Below are 20581 nucleotides of genomic sequence, written 5' to 3' on the forward strand. Positions count from 1 at the left end.
TAACAACATGCTGTGTTCTGTTTGCTAAAAACTCTTCAATCCAGCCACACAGCTGGTCTGATATTCCGTAGGCTCTTACTTTGTTTATCAGGCAATAGTGCGGAACTGTATCGAACGCCTTCCGGAAGTCAAGAAAAATAGCATCTACCTGGGAGCCTGTATCTAATATTTTCTGGGTCTCATGAACAAATATAGCGAGTTGGGTCTCACACGATCGCTGCTTCCAGAATCCATGTTGATTCCTACATAGGAGATTCTGAGTTTCCAAAAACAACATGATACTCGAGCAAAAAACATGTTCTAAAATTCTACAACAGATCGACGTCAGAGATATAGGTCTATAGTTTTGCGCATCTGCTCGACGACCCTTCTTCTATGTGTAATAACCTTTCTTTTTCAGTTACTATAGTAGCTGTCCTTAGGACTGGCAACCATAATTTTCCCCAAATCTCAAATATCTAATTACCGCTAGTTAATTGTTAACGTAACGGCCGCACATTTACTTTCTTTATTAACTTTACCCCTTTTCAAAATTAATTTCCACCCGTTTCATTAGCATTTTTCCCTTTCATTTAGATGTAACCCTTTCCTCCCTCTTTACCGACAAATTAACTTCGGTGACGATTGATTTTCCCAAATTTCCATCAGGTACATGCGGTTTAATTTTTCACTGTCATTAAGGTCGATAAGTGAGGGGGAGGTTACAGACCGACAAATTTAAAAATGTATACTAACATGTTCTATACAAGGAAGTTAACACAAACAACTTTTATTATCCCTACCAGCAGACACTGCAATGGAGCCACATAAGCTGGCATGGTTAGTGCAGCGGAATAGTGAGGAAACCTGCTATGGAGGGCTCATGTGACATGCAGTATAAGCAGAACTGATGATGAAGTGCTAACCTGTGGGCAGAAGTAAGCCAAGCAGGCCATTGCTTACACTGAGTTCAATCGCAACGGACCTTGCCTTGCGCATCATACAGAAAGTTGTTGCCAAGTGTTCAAACATCAGACGCCTAAGCCAGCCGCATGAGTTTATTCCTGTGCAAATCTCTATTTGAACCTTTCTTGTTGCCGTGGATTGATTCATATAGCAAGTTTTATTTCCCCTCATGGGATTCTGTTCCCTGGTTATTATCGAGCCACCACTGGTCTCTGAAGTACCTACACCAACAGTGTAGCGTAACGGCATTGTCACGCTTGGGCAGATACTTAACTGCTCACGATGGACATTGTCCCACGTGTGATGCCCCATTTTTTTGTTTCCCTTTACCTACAGTTAATTTTGGCGCTGTTTTGACCCAGTGTTTCAGCAAAGCTGGCATGAATAATTCTGCTTAGAGAAGGAACAGCAGCAGAGTGGGAGCCCATGAATCAAAATACATATTTGCTCACCCTTGCCCCGCCAATAGCTAGCCAGGCCCCAACTGAGCAGATCTTTTACTCGCCCATGTTGCCCCCAACACCATTTACTGATTTCAATGAGTCAACGGAAAGGTGATAACCTGAGCCGGTTCTTACTGCACTGTCAGGTAATACGTATCATTGATCCAGTTGATAAGTCCATCTTCTTGTCGTTCAGCAGTGTGAATTTATACGAAGTTGTCCAAAATTTCAAGCCTTCCACTGAGTCTCAGAAGCTCCCCTTTGATGATCTTTGTCAGTTGCTATTGCAGTATTCCGGATTTCAAACCTACGTGGTGGTGGCACATGCAGTTTAACCAGCACCACAAGCACCCTAGGCAGGCATATGCGGCCTGGATCGCCAATCTGCAGGGCCTCTCACACAAGTGTCACTTTCAGTGCCCCAAACGTGCTTCCTCTTGTGAAGACTTGCTAATTTTGGACATGTCTGCCCAGTTAGCACCTGATCCTGGGGTTCAGGCTAAGGTGTTGGACTTGGCTGATCCTTCCTTAGCTGACATTGCCCAGATTGCAGAATAGCAAGAGCTGACAGTGGCTGCAAGGGTCATCCTTTCTGATAAATACCGGGGCTCAATTAGGACTTCACGGCAAACAGTCGCCAGTGCTCTACGAGGTATCCCAGGCAGCCTCGCCTTCTGCTGAGTCACCGCATGTTGATGCTGTTGACAATTCTGATGCAGAGGCATCACAGCATCGAGTTACATGGGTTTGCATTAGTCACAGTGTTATAATTCCTACCTGTGGTGGATTTTGGGTCCTCCGTGTCATTTTCATTCTGCTCATTGGGTGAACCAGCAGTCTTCCCCTAAATGTCATTTGTTGCATCTTTGACGAGACTGGCTGCAAATGGAAGCTGCATGTGGGGCATATCATCAGGTACGTCATTTAGCAAATGCTTGTGACAAGTCAGTTGTCAGATATTCCTGCATTTTCGCTGGATTCTGGGGCACTCTCCAATTTTCTGTAGGTGTTGCCCCAACATGTTTTCAGATATTGGCTGTAGATGGACAACTGGTCAAATTTCAAGCAGACTTGGGAGTGACAGTCAGTCTCATTAAATTAGATAAGAACAGGCTCTTGGTGTGACCGGTGTAGCAATGGCTGCTATGTCAGGTTGTGTCTTATAGTAAAGAATGCACTTCCTTGTGGGGGCAATTCTCCATCTCTTACACTTTATGAGAATGTGGAATGGCGACTTCCATTGTTACTCATCAATTCACCATAGATACAAAATATTTTTGGCCTTCTTGCTGTTTTTTTCTGTTTTTGGCTTTCAGATAGTTGAAGTGCATTTAGTGTCTCAGTCTACTCCTTTGCACAATTTGGACTACTTAACATGGTCCTACATCCCATTGTTTGAGAATGAGAATACCTTGGGCTGGGCAAAAAATTTTGAGGCACCTGCTTCTCTTAAGCCATCAGTGGTACCAAAATTTTGTCAAACCCCCCCCCTCCCCCTTCCTCTTGATGCACAAGGTAAAGGTTGAGTTCATTGGCAGGATACAGGCATTGTTTCTCCTATTTCATCGAGTTAGTGGGTCACCCCTTTGGTGATGATTCAGAAGCCCAACAGTGCTTTGCACCTTTGCATTGATTTTGAACACATGGTTAACATGCAACATGTCACAGATTCGGTTGTTGATGAATTTGTCAATTGGGGGGGGGGGGGGGGGGGGGCATTGGCAGTATTTTTACCCCATCAACTTATGTGATGCCTACTACTTGCATTCGCAGTTGGACACAGTTACTCAATCTTTCTTGATCCTCAACACCCTTTTTGGTCTTTAACACTTTAAAGCTTGTCTGTTGTAATCGCATATGGGCCAGGAATTTATTGACAGTATTTGGAGCAACTGATTGAAGACATTCCCTGTTGAATCAATACCCAGATGACATTTGGATAATGGTCCCTATACAGGACGAGCACCTACAAAACTTTCAGTAGGTTTACCAATGCCTCCTGAAGAATGTCCTTCATTGCAAGCTACAAAAGTGCAGTTTTTTCTCCCCAGAGGTATATTTTGTGGGACATGTGCTTAGCAAAGATGGTCTCTCAAGGTCATCATCAACCTGCTGATGCCCAAGAACCTAAGGGAACTCCAGCCTTTTTTTGTTATGGTTTCCTCTTACGCTCACCTGATTCCCCAGGCCACACAAACCTGCCAACCTCTTTAACTAACTTTGGCAATAGAGCATTAAGTTTGCTCGGTCTGTGTATTTACAGTTTCTCAGTTTGAGCTCTGCTCCCTGCCTGGCTTTTTTTATGCTGGGGAAGCCCTTAATCCTGGCCTGTGATGTGTCCCAGTATGGCACAGATGTGGTCCTATAACATCAGAACATGGGTGCCACTAAACAACCCACTGGTTACACAATGAAGACACTTTCTGCTGCTCAGTGTTATCATTCACAGGTGGAAAACAAGGTACTTGCTATCATTTTCAGAGTTAAAAAGTTTCAGGTTTTCCTGTATGGAACAGATTTCTCCTCATCACTGACCGCAAGCCGTTGGTTTCCTTATTTGCCCCTCATTCGAAATGGCTGTATAGGACTGTCTACTAGCTGCAGAGGTGGGGCCTCTTCCTCAGTAACTATCGCTACATTCGTTACCCCTCCATCACCCAGCATACCAATGGTGCTGCACTTTCTTGACTAGGGCCTGATATGGAGTTTGATCAGTAGAAACCTCTCATGTTCACATCTGATGATACCTTGCAGCAAACCCTGTTGTATTTGGACACAATTACTCTGTCTTTCTTCATCCTCAACACCCTTTTTGGTCTTTACCAGTTTAAAACTTGCCTGTTGTAATCTTATATGGGCCAGGAATTTATTGACAGTATTTGGAGCAACTGATTGAAGACACTATCTGTTGCAACAATAGAGGCTTGTGCAGTCCATTTTTGAGCAGCATGTGGTTGTTGGTGGTCGAAGAATTGTCCATTTTCCTTTACATAGCCAAGGTCTCGACTGCCACTGTTCACGTGTTGTCAGTTCTTTTTGCCATTAAGGGACCCCCAGGACTCCCTTGTCCCATAATGGTAGGCAGTTTGGTTTGAAGAAATTTAAAAACTTTTGTGTTTACAATGGTATACAGAATTTGTCCACTGCACCATTTCATCCAGCCTCTGCCCCTGAGATGTAACACTTTGTGCTTACATTCAGGGCCCAAATGAAGAAGTCCATGTGTGCCTCATCCCATGATGACGTGTTGAATTTTCTGGCAAGGTACCAGGCGATGCTAATTAATGGGTGCAGTCCAGCCGAACACCCACACGGGCACCAGCTATGGAATCTCCTGGATCTGTAGCACTCCAAGTCGCTTGCCATAGACCACCATTGGCTGCCGTTTTTTCTTGTCGGGGCAACCATATGGATCAGGTTCTTTGGCTGGCCACAGGAGTAGCTGCCAGGTGTCACGGTGGGCCATAAAAGTTGGCACTTGTGTATGGCGGATGTTGGTAGGAAGCAGCTGACCCGCCATGTAAATCAATAGAGCCTGTGCCCTGTTGGGGCACTGCTAATGCAGCTATCTAGTCAGCTGAGTGACAGGGTTGGTGATGACAGTGTTTCAGGGATGGGCTCCCACTTACAGCAGGGTGCCTCCCCACTGCCGCCTCCTCTGTGCCATAGTCTGGTCTCCCGCAGCCTCAGGCCTCAGTGAGGCTTCCATCTGCTGATGTGGAGCCCAGTATTCTGACCCACACTCCTCCCCCCTTAGCCAATTGAGGTGGCATCATACTCCTCTCCGTCCCTGTCCTTCAGCTCTACCAGCAGAGCCAGCAGCATCGATGTTGCCTCCTTTGGTGGTGTGGGTTCTCTGACAACCACTACAGTTCTGCGCCAGAGGTCACAATTCTGACCATTTCCTGCCCTACATGGCCTTTTCAGATGGACAGATTTAGTATCCCTGCCAGCGGACATCACATTGGAGTCATATGAGTTGCAGTGGGTAGCGTAGCAGAATAGTGCAGAAACCTGCCTGAAAGGCAAACATGATGTGTAGTATGGGTAGCACCACTGAGAGAAGATTTTGCCTGCAGGCAGCAGAAAGCCGGGCAGGCCAGTGCTTACACTGAGTTCGGCCACTGCAGACCTGGCCTTGCACTTCGTGCCAAGTGTTTTTTCGAGTGCTCAGTCATCAGTTGCTTGTACCAGCTGCATACTCAGTTTATGGCTGCGCACATCTCTATGTAGGTTCGTTCTTTCTGCTACCCATAGATTGAGTTTTGCTTCTTGGACATGGGAGCATTTTAATACAAATGGTTAAGGTTGGAGGAAAAGCAATGCAAAAGGATCCTGCTCACACATTTACAGAACATTAGTAAAAAAAGAAAAAAAAATCAAGGTAAATTTTCAAATATGTAAACTGAGAAAATGTACGCATACAGTTGTAGCATATCTGAAAGAACTTCATGCTGCTGATAACACTGTAATGTTTCCATTAGTATTAGATTAACTTCAACAACAAATGGAAGAATATAACAGAGTAATACTGAAAATCGACCAAGAACTGTGTTACAATAAGACTAAAATAATGTATGATGAACATTTCACACAGGAAATAGTGCAAAATAACGAAGAAGACACAATCTAATTTGACAAAGGAAAATCAGAGTAACAACCTGCTGATCAGGAAATTGGTCATACTCTTTCAAAGGAACATCTTGGTATTCACCTAAAGTGATATAGGGAAATCAAGGAAAGCCTAAATCTGAGTGGCTGGGAGAGAATTTGAAATGCTGTCCTGAGTATGGCTCTATTGTCTTACCACCTTGCTCATTATGGATGGTAAGTTACTGTATTTAGGTCAACTGTATGCAATGTTTGGATGGCCATGAAAATAAATAAACAGAAGAGTAAAAATTATTGGAGTGCTAAATTAAAATGGTTTTCAAAACTAAGCCTCTATTTGTTTGAAAATGGGACATTACAAGCAATGCATGTTACTATGTTTGATTCATTTCAGTGACACATGAAAGAGAAGTAGAGAAGGGGAAAGGGCTACACAGATCCATCGGCGGGACTGAATGTGTGTGCAGTACTGGAGTGGGAGCTGGGAAGGAGATAGGTAGGTGAAGGACAAGGACTAGTGAAGGTGGCTAGGGTGATTACAGGAACAGAGAATATGTTGCAGGGAGAGTTCCAATCTGTGCTTTCCAGAAAAGCTGGTGTTGTTGGGAAGAATTCAGATGGCACAGCCGTGAAGCAGTTGTTAATTGTCGTTCCCATGTAGAATTTAGCACAGTGGTTGCAGCTAAGTTCAAAGATCGCATGACTGCTTTTACCGGTGGCCCTTCCCTTTATGGTATAAGAGATGCCTATGATAAGACTGAAGTAGGTGTTGTTGGGGATGTTTGGGACAGGTCTTGCATACAGGTCTATTGCAGGGATACATGGAGCAAGTGGTTGGGACCAGAGCTGCAGTAGGTATAGACATAGATATTGCATAGGTTTAGTGGGTGTCAAATACCACTGAGCGGGGGCAGAGGATGATAGTGGAAACGGGGGGTGGGGGGGTACTGCACATTTCAGAGTATGACAAGAGGTAGTCAAAACCCTGGTGGAGAACATGATTCAGTTGTTCTAATCCTGGGCGATTCTGAGTCGCAAGTGGGGTTGCTCCTTCATGGCTAGACTGTGGGTATGTGTAGCATGGTACACGAATGGGGAAACAAGGCACAGGATATCTGTTCCTGGACAGTGTTAGGATTTCATATGTGAAGGCCTCAGTGAGACTTTGTCTTGGTGTGGGATGGATGGCAGCTTTCAAAGAGGAGATACTGTTGATTGGTTGGTTTGATGTGGACAAAGGTATTGATGTTGCCATCCTAAAGCACATTAACCCTACCACTCACGACACACCATTATGGTTGGTTAATGCAAACCTACAGAGAATATCTCTGCTCTTGTGGACCAACAGCCTCAGCTTGTTACCTGTAGCCTACCCTCCTATATAAAACACACCAACTACTTCCTCTACCAATTCTACACATTTCCTGAACCTTTACCACCCAATGCTCTGCTTACCACTGTTGATGCCACCTCCCTCTTCACTAAAATAGCCATTGCCTATGGCCTTGCTGCAGCTAAACACTACCTTTTCTGATGCCATACTGACTCCAAACCTAACTTCTAGTTATTATGACCCACTATATACCCACAAACAGTTTCTTCTCCCCTGAAAGTGTCCTCTACAAACAAATGTGTGGTACAGCAATGGGCACCCACATGGCACAATCCCATGCCAACCTATTCATGGGCCATCTAGAGGAATCATTCCAACAACCCACAATCCCAAATCCCTCACCTGGTTCAGTTCATTGAGGGAATCTTCATGATCTGGACTGAGGGTGTGGACAGCCTATCCACACTGTTCCAGAACCTTGACACTTTCTTCTCCATTCGCTTCATCCGGCCCTCCAGACCCTACCAGGCTGCCTTCCTTGATGTTGGCCTTCACTTCAAGGAAGGCCACATTAGTACCTCTGTGCACATCAAACCCACCAACCACCAACAACAGCTCCACTTCTACAGCTGCCACACATTCCACACTGAGACACATTCCACACCAAGAAGTCCCTTCTATACAGCTTAGCCATCTGTGATATTTGCATCTTTAGTAATGAGCAGCCCCCCTTCCAGTATGTAAGGGTCTCCACGACACCTTCATAGGCTGAAATTACACTCCCAACCTTGTCCAGAAACAGACCTCCCATGCCTTGTCTCCCAAGTCATCTACTATCCCCCCTCATTCCAACCAGACAGCCATAAAGGAGCATGACTCTTACAACTCAGGACCACACAGGACTGGAGCTACTGAATCAAATTCTCTGCCAGGGTTCTGACTACCTCTCATCATGCTCCGGAAAGAGAAATATCCTCACTACTCTTCCCAAAGTGGTATTCCGTAGGTCAACCAACTTACGCAAAATCCATCTCTGTACCTACTCCATCCTTATTCCCAATCCCTTTCCTCATGAATAATATCCCTGCAAGAGACCTAGGTGCAAGACCTGTCCCACAAATCGTCCCACTAGCACCTACTCGAGTCTGGACACAGGCATGTCCAACTCCATCAAAAGCAGGGCCACCTGTGAAAACAGCCATATGATCTACCAACTTAGCAGCAACCACTGTGCCGCATTCTATGTGGACATGAGAACCAGCAAGCTGTAAGCATGAACGATAACCACCTAACTGCGGCCAAGAAATGGCTGGATGGCCCAAAATGATGCGGTTCAATTTGACAACTGATTCACAGCCTGTGCCATCAGGTTTCTTCCCATTAACAACAGATTTTCTCATCTTCCTTGTTCCACCAACACAGTCTCCTGATGTTGTACCTAGTAACCCTATCCCATCCCCACCAAATTCCTTAATGCTCCCACAGGCAGTAGTAGCAATATCCCTAACCCCTGATATCCCCACCCTGGGCCTCTTCTGTAAGCACACTACACATCCCAGCAAAGATCGCCATTTATCTCAGACACCATATGCAATCATATTTGAGCCTTAGAACTCGGAGATGACAATTTTTGGGAGTTGTACTGTGTGTGTGTGTGTGTGTGTGGGGGGGGGGGGGGGGGGGTGATGGCTTTATCTTCTGATTGAGGAAATGGTCTGACAGTTGGTTGAATATATCCAGCATTCCTTTTCACTGTGCCTCTCAGCAACTCAACACCTCCTCTATGCGGTGGTCCAATTGCTATTATTTCAAGCTAGATTTTTCATTTCTTGATTATATCTACATATGTATTATGAAACAAAAGACACAAGAACTGTAAAATGTACAACTTCTTGTAGAGTTCCATGGGTCTAGAATTTATGTCAGCAAATTGTATTATATTCTGGATAATATCTGTATCTGTATCTGACCGATGGAAGCTGGAGAAAGTAGCTCCAGAAACATAACGTAAAATCAACAATGCTGACAATAATTCAAGCAAATAAGGCTGTTCTGTGTGCAATGCAATGAAAATACTTTCACATATGACTTCATTCACGATAAGAAAAGTATTACATGGAAATAAATGCAGAATATAAGCGTTAGAGGTTTTTTTATGTGGAAGGTGATGGCAGGAAAAAGAATCACGAGGAAAAGAAAAGAAACAGAAGTTGTAGTCAAAAGTGTAATGACTGTAGCTCAGACTTAATGGAACTTTTGCTGGTTAGCATGATATATAAAGTTTTGGCTGGAACCTCGCTAAATTAAAATAAACAGTTACTTCATACATTTAAGCAGAATTTATCACACAATGGTGAAAGTAATATAAAGATTTTATGCTGCTTTATAGCAAAATTCAACCAAATTATTTTTTAAAAACAAACGGTTAGCTGGAAGAACACAGTAGATGTTTGTGGTAATTGACGGCACAGTTAAAAGACTGAAGAAATCATAGTGTGACATACTAGAAGATATCTGTTGCTGTTTAAGTAGAAAATGTGAGGCAGTCATCATCATAGGTTTTCTGCTAAGTCATGTGTCATATATACACCATAAAATAGTGGTACTATGAGGCAGTATGGAACATTAAAACCAGCTATAAAGTTCTCTGATTATCAGCCAACACAAAGATCATAATTTCATTTAAATTATGAGGTATCTGCTGAAAATATAATACAAAGTAAGCAATATTACACAAATTTTATATTTCAATGCTTGTCTTGTCAGCACAAGAAGTAATTTGTTAACGATCAATGTCTTTTAAAGTGCTGTATAAAGATTTCTGTGGTAGTTTAAGAGGCTGCAAAAGGCTACATGACAGTTGAGGTATTGGTTTCAATGACCACATAGTTGTGTTACTTATTTTCAGCTGTTTTTAAACTATTAACATATGCTTCTCTGTCTCAACAATTAAGTTTCACTTTGATGTAAGATGGCAGAAGTGCCATAGCTCATTACTGACAAATTGTTGTGTGTATTGCATCAGTGGGTAACTTTTCCAAATTCCATATTTGCTTATTATCATTCTTGAAGTATACATTTTGGTTCACCATTGCCACATACAAATATTACCTCCACATTTATTACAAAGTACATTTACATCTACAAATCTGCAAATCACACTTAAGTTCCTGGATAAGTGTTCATTGAACCACCTCCACATTAATTCTCTGTTATTACACTCTCTAACAGTGCACACATAAAAAGAACACCCATACCTTCCCATGTGAACTCTGACTTCTTTTAATTTAATGTGATGATTGTTTCTCCCTTTGCATGTCAGTATCAAAAAAATATTTTCACATTTGGAGAAGAAAGTTTGTGATTGAAATTTTGAGAGACATCCCACAACAACAAAAAATCCCTTTGTTTTAATGATTTCCACCCCAGATCCTGTATAATGTCCATGATACTCTCTCCCCTATTTCTCGATAATGCAAAACGTGCTGCCCTTCTTTGAACTTTCTTGATGTACTCCATTAATTCTATCTGGTAAGGATCCAACACTGCACGGAAGTACTCCAAAACAGGACGAACAAGCACAGTGAAGGCAGTCTCTTTAGTAAATTTGTTGTGTCTTCTAAGTGTTCCATCAATAAAATGCCATCTCTGATTCATCTTCCTCACAGCAATTTTCTGTGTTCTTTCCAGCTTAAGTTGACTGTAATTGTAATTCTTAGGTATTTAGCTGAATTTACAGCCTTTAGATCTGATTGATTTCTTGAGTAACCAAAGTTAAATGGATCCTTTTTAGCACTCAGATGGATGACCTGACACTTTTCATTATTTAGGGTCAAATGCCAATTTTCGCACTATATAGGTATCTTAGCCGAATCATTTTGCAATTGTTTTGATTTTCTGATGACTTTACAAGATGATAAACGATAGTATCATCCGCAAACAACCCAAGGCGGCTGCTTACATTCTCTCCTAAATCGTTGATAAAGATAAGGAAGAGCAGAGGCTACCTTGGCAAATGCCAGAAGTCACTTCTGTTCTACTCGATGACTTTCCATGAATTAGTACAAACTGTGACCTCTCTGACAGGAAATCTTGAATCCAGTCACATAATTGAGACAATATTCCATAAGCAAGCAATTTGATTTCAAGAATGAAATTCCTTCACATACTACAGCCACTGAATTAAATGCCATTCACAATTTTTTCCAACTTTTAGGCCAACATGTGCTACTTACATTGATGAAATTTTTATTGATTATCATTGTCCTAACTCAATATTTTATTACAGAAATGGTACATTGTACCATGTGAAATGGCTGAATAATTTATTTTTAATTGTACAACTAGTGTCATTCAAAGGCCATTATTCAGTGTAGTTTTTGTTAGTAATATGTGTCATATACAGGGTGTCCCATTTATCTTTACCACCCTAAATAACTGTTTCTCCAGATGCAAATTACAAAATGTTTCAAGCAAATGTTCTTTAGCCATTAAGGGGACACCAATCAGCATGATTGCCTTTGTTGTAGCTTTGCTTTTTACAAAGATATGGACAGTGGTATGACTTTTTTAAATGGCACCCTGTATTTTTTATTCAGTAATTCATTTTCTCTTCTAAAGATCTCTTCAAAATGTATCACAGTGTACCATTCACTGAAACACAATGTTATTAATTATATAACACAACACTGACTTTGAGCCTGGGCTCGTCCACTTGCTAGAGTTGTCAGAAAACAAATGAAAACCCAGTAAAAACATAACACAAAATTTACTTTGACTCTCCCGTACCATTGACCAGGAGTATAACATTCAAAGGGGTCAAAGTGGTGTCCTTGGACACCGATACACTGGTTCACTCATTGAATGAAAGAATTATTTACTGCTTCCCAGTGTTGGCTGCTGAAGAGAATTACAAGCAAGCACAATACATTCCCGCATGTCCTCTGGAGTTGTTGGAATATTGCGATAGACAATGTCTTTAATGCATCCTCAAAGAAAAAAGTCCTGAGGATTTAAATCAGGAGACCTAGCAGGCCAAGTAACTGTTCCTCCTCTACCAATCCATCTGGCAGGATACCTTCAGTTCAGAACATGACGTGCACGGAAGGCTTTATGTGCTGGACATCCATCATGTTGATACCGCATAAGCAGCACTTCATCCACAAGAAGAGGAAGAATTCATCTGAGGAAGTTGGCACACACTGTGCCGTTTAGACTACCATTGATGAAATAAGGGGCAAAAATTTTAGTACCAAGCATCACACAAGAGACGTTAACTCTCCACTGACGCTGATGTTCCAGCTGTCTAAGCTATCATGGATTGTTGCTGTACCAATACTGCGTGTTCCTTGTATTTACCTGTCCTTTGTTTGAGAAGGAACATTCATTGGTAAATAGAACATTGGAGAAGAAGTTCTGGTTGGTGAGGATTTGCTGCTGTGCCCACTGACAGAAATGTACACGATTCTGGAAATCATTCCCATGAAATGTTTGACATAGGTGTACATGGTACAGATGGAACCGGTGACATATAAGAATATAATGTACACTGGTTTTAGGAATGCCAATCTCGTGTTCAAGCTGTCATGTGCTCACATGTAGATTCATAGCAACAGAAGCGAGAACAGTAACTTCGGCAGCTTCATCTGCGCGAGTGCTACAACGATTGCATTGTTATGGGTTGAAACTTCCCGTTTCCTGAAGTGTCGCAACAATATGAGAAAACATCTGTCAGGAAGTTGGGTTCTTGTCAGGATATCGCTCTCTGTACAGTTCTGCTGCCTTCGTAGCATTTCACCAACCTTCAACCACAACAATATAAGAAACGTTATGTTGATGCAGTTCGTATGAAGGACAGCTTTTGCTGTGTGCCTACTGTACACAATAGTATTTAAAATGACTAAACTACTGTACTAAAAGTATTCATAGATAAGAAAACAGCACTGCAATTACTGTTCTGCTAACGTACATTCCTCATAGATGAGCAGCATTTCTACCTTCTCTTCGTTGGTGTACATTCTACTCACCCAACTCTTCAACTGATGACGGTTGACGGAATGACGGGTATGCATTCTACTAATGTTTTTATTTGTCAGAACGTGGATGTGCTCCATTATCCTGAGTACCTGCACTAAGTGCTGGGAGTGTCAACATCAATGTTGTGTTATGTAATTAATAACGTTGTGTTTCAGTGAATTGTACACTGTGATACATTTTTGAATAGGGCTTTAGGAGAGGAAATGAATTACCGAATAAAAAATGCAGGGTGCCATTTAAAAAAGTCTTATCTTTGTTAAAAACAAAGCTGCAACGAAGCCAATCATGCTGATTGATATCCCCCTGATAGCTAAAGAACATTTTCTTGAAAAATTTTGTAATTTGCATCTGGAGAAACAGTTATTTAGGGTGGTTAAGATAAATGGGACATCCTGCATACACCATAAAATAGTGGCCAAAATATAACATTTGTGCAAAGGTATATGCATGGAATGTTTTGTTATCAGGTGAACTGCTGGAACCTTTGCACATACCATCTCTTTAAAAATATGGGCTGCACTCCTCCTCTCCCAAGAGCATCATGCAGACCAATTGCCAGCATCTGGAAGTTATTTTACTAGCATTGGGGGCAGTGCATCAACATCAACAACTACATCTACATACATACTCTAGAAGCCACCAACGGTGCGTGATGGAGGGCATCTTGTGCCACTAATTGTCATTTCCTTTCCTGCTCCACTGGCAAATAGAGCGAGGGAAAAATTACTGTCTGTTGGCAGCAGTAGAATTGTTCTGCAGTCAGCTTCAAATGCCGCTTTTTTAAATTTCCTCAATAGTGTTCCTCAAAAAGAATGTTGCTTTTCCTCCAGGGATTCCAATTTGGGTTCCCAAAGCATCTCCATAACACTTATGTGTTGTTTGAACCTACCAGTAAGAAATGTAGTCACCTGTCTTGACCTGTTTCGATGTCTTCCTTCAATGTCAATATATATTGTAGAACAAAAGCAAACTGGTGCTTTTCATTTATTATAATATTGTTCTACCAAGAACCGATGGAAGATTCTGTTAACACGAACCACTCTTTCCTAAAATTTTCCCAATAAACCAAAGTCGACCATTTGCTTTTCCTACCACAGTTTTCCCATGCTCATTCCACCTCATATCACTTTGCAATGTTATGCCCAGATATTTAAACAATTTGGCTGTGTCAAGCAGCAGACTTGTAATACTGCATCCAAACATTACAGGTTTGTTCTTCCTACTTATCTTCATTAACTTATATTTCTCCACATTTAGGGCTACCTGCCATTCATCACACCAACTGGAAATTTTGCCTAAGTCATCTTGTATCTACCGTATTTACTCGAATCTAAGCCGCACTTTTTTTCCTCTTTTTGTAATCCAAAAAACCGCCTGCGGCTTAGAATCGAGTGCAAAGCAAGCGGAAGTTCTGAAAAATGTTAGTAGGTGCCGCCACAACTAACTTCTGCCGTCGAATATATGTAGCACTACACAGGCATGCTTTGTAGACACAAAGATAAATACTGGCGCCAGAACCTCTGCGTCAATACATAAATTTAAAAAAAAGGTGTAAGACGAGCTTTTTTTCTCTGTCCCGAGTTTCGACCATTTTCATACATTATCCAGTGAAGTAAATACAAATTCCGTATTGTTCATCTTCGAATGTAGCAGAATTTCAATGTACTACGAAAATACGACTGGGAAGACTGTTTGGGATGTTTGTCAATATGGCCAACTCTACGTTCTGAATTTTTTCCTACCTGTGAGAAGAGATGATTGCTAATAGGAACCTGATGAAATGTGAATCACATGCACTGTTCTCTTCACCATAAGAATAATACGAATATAAACATTTTGCCATGTATTCTTTCGTGTTTGCTGCTATCTCATTTAAATCCTGTCTGCCTAATAATCTACGAAACTAGAGAGAGAGACAACAGCAAACGCGGAAGAATATACATATCGTGTCATGTTTATATTCGTATTATTTTTATGCCTAATAGCAATACAGTCAGAAATGAAGCAGGGCAACCGACTAGATTTTTAAATCTAAGATGACTAATTTCTGTGCAGAATTTGATGTACTAAAGAAGCGGCCGCAAAGATTTTCAAACGGAGAAAAATTTTCGCCTAACTCTCGTTCAGAACATGTTCTATATTACGCAGTCTATTATTTGGTTCTTGTTGAACATTATCAAAGAAAGCAGCAGTGTAAGTAACAACAAATAGCAGTCTCCTGCCATTGTTTCGCTAATGAGACGATTCCTCTCTCTTTTTTTTTAATTGTAAGCGGCGGTAGCGCGCACAAAAGCAAGCCATGCCGCGAGCGGCGACAGGCTGTAAACACGCACTATCAGAATGCGACAAACAGTGCATGACACAGTGCAGTAATGCATTTTCAGCTTAGAGTGGCGTAAACACCTATAATAAAGAAAACGGCACTTATCAGATCAAAGCAAAATACGCAATCGATTCAAACCAGACGAAGCACATGAAAAAGGAAGGGTACCCGTATAAATACTGACGGAAGCGATCGCCTGACGCATAGCAATAGCTACCTGGTAAAGCTTAACTGCTAAGCTTACGACTCGAACCAAACTACTGTAGCTGTATCGTCATTCATTCGACCTAAATTGTCTCTCATATTACAATGGACCAACTTTGTTTCGATATGGAGGTGTGGCCTAAAACTTTTCTCTCCCCTTGAATTTCGAGTCTCAAATTTCAGGTGCGGCTTAGATTCGGGAATTTTTTTTTTCCTTTATTTCGAGTCTAATTTTTCAGGTGCGGCTTAGATTCGAGTAAATACGGTACCTACAGTCACTCAACTTCAACACCTTATCACACACCACGGCAGCACCAGCAAACAACCGCAGATTGCTGACCACCCTGTCCAACATATCATTTATGTATATAGAGAGCAACAGCAGTCCCGTCACACTTCCCTGGGGCACTCCTGATGATACCCTTGTCTCTGACGAACACTCGCTGTCAAGGACAACATACTGGGTTCTATTATTCAAGGAGTCTTTGAGCCACTCGCATATCAATAAACCTATTCCATATGCTCATACTTTTATTAATAGCTTGCAATGTGTCAAATGCTTTCTGGAAATTTAGAGAGATGGAATCTGCCTGTTGCCCTTCATCCATAGTTCACAGAATATCATGTGAGAAAAGGGCAAGCTAAGTTTCGCACAAGCAATGCTTTCTAAAACCATGCATAAGCTGTTGAGCCTAAAGAAAGTTTAGTATATTCGAACTGAGAATGTGTTCAAGAAATCTCAGCAAACAGAAGTTAGGGATATTGGTCTGTAATATGTGGATCCGTTCTTTTACCTTTCTTATGTACCGGAGTCACCTGCGTTTTTTTGCAGTCACTTTGGACTTTTGTGCTGGATGAGAGTTTCACGATAAATGCAAGCCCGGTAAGGGGCCAATCCCGCAGAATACTCTCTGTAAAACCGAACTGGGATTCCACCCGAACCTGGTAATTTATTTGCTTTCAAATATTTCAGTTGCTTCTCTACACCAGGTATGCTTATTATTATGTTGCCCATACATGAATCTATAGAATGGTCAAATGACAGTACGTTTGTAGAATTCTCCTGTGTGAACAACTTCTTCAACATGAAATTTAAAACTTCAGCTTTTGTTGCAGGCGGGGGGCATGTAGTAGGGAGACTGGTCATGGTGCCCTGATGTTGCCAGTCCATACTGCCATTGCGTACACTGCTTGAGAGCTGGAGTGTTAATGCTAAATATGTGTTGACGTAGCATCTCATGTTGAACTCAGATGGAAACTGCTGTCCTGGTTGTCAACATTGATCATTACCCTTGTTTCTACCAAGTCCCAGAAACCATTGGCATTATGCAGCACCTCTGTGTATTTAAGTCAAATAAGTGCCCTCCATTAAAACTATATTTTGTCATTGCAGGTTTGCCTGTCTGGGCAAACCAACTGCTTGTTTTGTGGTGTATGGTAGAGCTATGAAATACATCATTGCGTTTGGCAGGTGAAGTTTCAGCCATACTCACACCTGGCACACCTGGCATACCTGGCCCTAATGTATACTTGATGGAGCCCACTGTGACATTAAATTTGCAAGAAAGTTGCAATACTGATTTCATGTAGTGCCTGTTGATACTCTTACAGTTCTTTGGAGTGGATGGCTCTGTGTATTGTAAGAACGCCAAACAGACAATTTCTTCTTCTGGTTTCTTCCTGTTTATCTGGAAATCATGCTTTGTTTGCATCTCAAAAGAAGTTGTTCTATTAACAGACTTCGCTGAGATGCTGTAGCATATCAGGTGGGCTCTTCTTATAGGAAGTCATTTCTGAAAGTATTTGTGTGGAGTGTAGCAATGTATGGAAGTGAAACATGGACGATAAATAGTTTGGACAAGAAGAGAATAGAAGATTTCGAAATGTGGTGCTATAGAAGAATGCTGAAGATTAGATGGGTAGATCACATAACTAATGAGGAGGTATTGAATAGAATTGGGGAGAAGAGAAGTTTGTGGCACAACGTGACTAGAAGAAGGGATTGGTTGGTAGGTCATGTTCTGAGGCATCAAGGGATCACCAATTTAGTATTGGAGGGCAGCGTGGAGGGTACAAATCATCGAGGGAGACCAAGAGATGAATACATTAAGCAGATTCAGAAGGATGTAGGCTGCAGTACATACTGGGAGATGAAGCAGCTTTCACAGGATAGAGTAGCATGGAGAACTGCATCAAACCAGTCTCAGGACTGAAGACCACAATAACAACAACTTCTTATAGATGGCTCCGTACACCAAGGTTGTGAGTACAATACTACATTGCATCATGTGACACGTGATGGCAACTCCTAGTATTTAGGTACAGATCCTTATATATTGTCTTGATATAAATGGAAAACCCCAATGAATCATCTGTATTCTGCTTTATCAGAATGTCCGGTAATTGTACATGTCAATTTTCTTCTACCTCCACAGTGAATTTCATATTCTCACAGATACTGTTGAGATGACATGTAGCTGGCCCAAAAGTGCAGTGAAGCCAATAAAAGGTGACTTCACACAGGATCCCAGCACTTCACCTCATTGACATGTTGCTTCAACACATTTTTATTACTCAGCAGATAAACACCGATGAATCCAATAGTGAATTTTTTTTTTGTGAAGGCTTGTACCCATGTATGTGTACTTCACATTGCCTAACTTTTTGTTGGTCTTCGTGCTTAGAATTAATTAGGGTTAATAGAAATTGCCACACAAGGTTTTGATAATGCTAGCTAATGACCCCACATATCAGCCGAAAACTGTAAATTTATAATGTGAATAAGAGCTCCTTAAAACTATTTTACTACAGGTTTCTTAAAATTACTGCAGCCAGTTGCCTTTTACTTTGTCCTTCAATTCTTTTACTACCCCATTACAGGTTTTGAACCACTCAGCAATTCATCATCAGATGGTACATGTTTTTGATTGTTGTAGCAGTATGGGAGTCGTGCAGCTGTGGCACAATGTATAAACGAAACATGTAAGCACTCAGTGTGGTGAGAATTACTGTGCTACACCCATGTTTTGTTTATACATCTTGCCACAGCTACATGACTCCCATACTGCTGCAGACAATCAATAAATATGTACCATCTGAGGCTGAATAGCTAGGCAGTTCGAAACAGGTAATGGGATAGTAAAAGAATTGAAGAACAAAGCAAGAGGTGACTGGTTGCAGTAATTTCAAAAAACCTTTATTCATCACAGTCGCAGCATTCCTCATCCATAATAGATAAAAGTTTTATTTTACAACAATTTATGATTTTTAAGGACCTATTGTAACATACTAGTATGTGTATAATTAGATACAATTTCGTGAATCTATTATAGGTTAATGGCTGGAAGAATTCTAAATTCTGATGATCTTCTTAACACAATGCAAACTGTTAATAATAAGAACAGACAAAACTCACAAGAATTAATAACTTACTCTGCCAAGCATTTAGAAACAACAGTGAAAGTTACCTGCCATCAGCTGTAAGGGCAAGTGAATGGTATTGCCCTGCAGAGATGGAAGTAATTAATTCTGATGCAAGTCCACTGATGAGGATTGGAGTTGAAGACTGCCCTGTACTTCCAATGCCAAGCTGTCCAAACTGTGATGATCCCCATGCATAAACCTACAGGAGATTGTACACACGTCTATTAGCTACAAATACTTTGATTTTAAACGTAATTTTTTATCAAGCATATCATTTTTACAGTATATGCTACACTACAATACAATACAATAAAATAAAATGGTACTAGAAAATATAATATAAACTCTAGGAGGATAAGCCACAATCTCTTATTGTGGAAGTATAGACTGACTGATATGTGCATTGTAACCGAGAGATGCGGCCCGTCAGTTTGGCGTGCCGGTACTGTCAATCCATTTTCACCAACATATTGTTTTGAAAGAAATGTTATTAGCAAGTAGACTCTTTTTCACACAAATTGATGGCATTAGTGCTTAAGACAATAAATATGAGGGGACTTCTAAAAGTATGTTACACATTATTATGGCCAGCCAAGTAATTTTTATTGAATAGAGCACTAACTTCAAAGTCACACAGAAACACAATACTATTTTCTAACATAGTCACCAAGTCCTTTTAAACAATAGTGTGAACTGTTCCAGCGTAATGACAAGTGCCGGCATGAAGATGAAGAACATAACTGCAGAGAAGGCTGAGAGATGACGTAAGCCAATAGTATGCTGACTAGGACCGCACCATGACAGGAGCGGCCTCTATCTGAACAGAATAGAAGTGCCATTCCTGCCAGCCTCGGCCACACAACAGAAGACGGACACTAGTAGACCCGGACTAAAAGAGAGCACTAGAAGAGCTGTTACTTGTGATCCATATTCATTACTTGCATGGACACTCTATATGGTGAAAGACATAGTTTATTTGCATGTCACCAATATCTTGCGACATGATATTGTAAACCAAAGTTAAGTATTGCCAATTTACTGTATTGTAATAAAAAACCATTAATGTGAGTTGTTTGAATTGTTGTATAGTTACCCGAGAAAGCAGCATCCTTTCGGCACCCTATAAGAGACAAGTGCGCAGGACTCCACATTGACAATGAGTTATAAGACAAACCCAGTGCCTGGCAGCCATGGAATTTTCTGTTTCGAGTTGTTGGTGCCTTAATTCTCTCTTGTCTTTTCTTTGCAGGGGCGTTTACTTGC

The 20581-nt window shown here is 41.3% G+C and overlaps 1 protein-coding gene across 1 annotated transcript in view; it reads right to left on the minus strand.

Annotated features, from left to right (window-relative positions):
• LOC126162516 (uncharacterized) overlaps positions 1-20581 on the minus strand; it is a 427861-nt gene that overhangs the window by 183825 nt on the left and 223455 nt on the right. Inside the window, exon 17 of the mRNA XM_049919080.1 lies at positions 19363-19517. Within this exon, the coding sequence (XP_049775037.1) occupies positions 19363-19517 (155 nt within the window). The remainder of the gene's footprint in view (positions 1-19362; positions 19518-20581) is intronic.

This window comes from Schistocerca cancellata, chromosome 2 (assembly GCF_023864275.1).
Source record: "Schistocerca cancellata isolate TAMUIC-IGC-003103 chromosome 2, iqSchCanc2.1, whole genome shotgun sequence".
Classification (NCBI taxonomy): domain Eukaryota; kingdom Metazoa; phylum Arthropoda; class Insecta; order Orthoptera; family Acrididae; genus Schistocerca; species Schistocerca cancellata.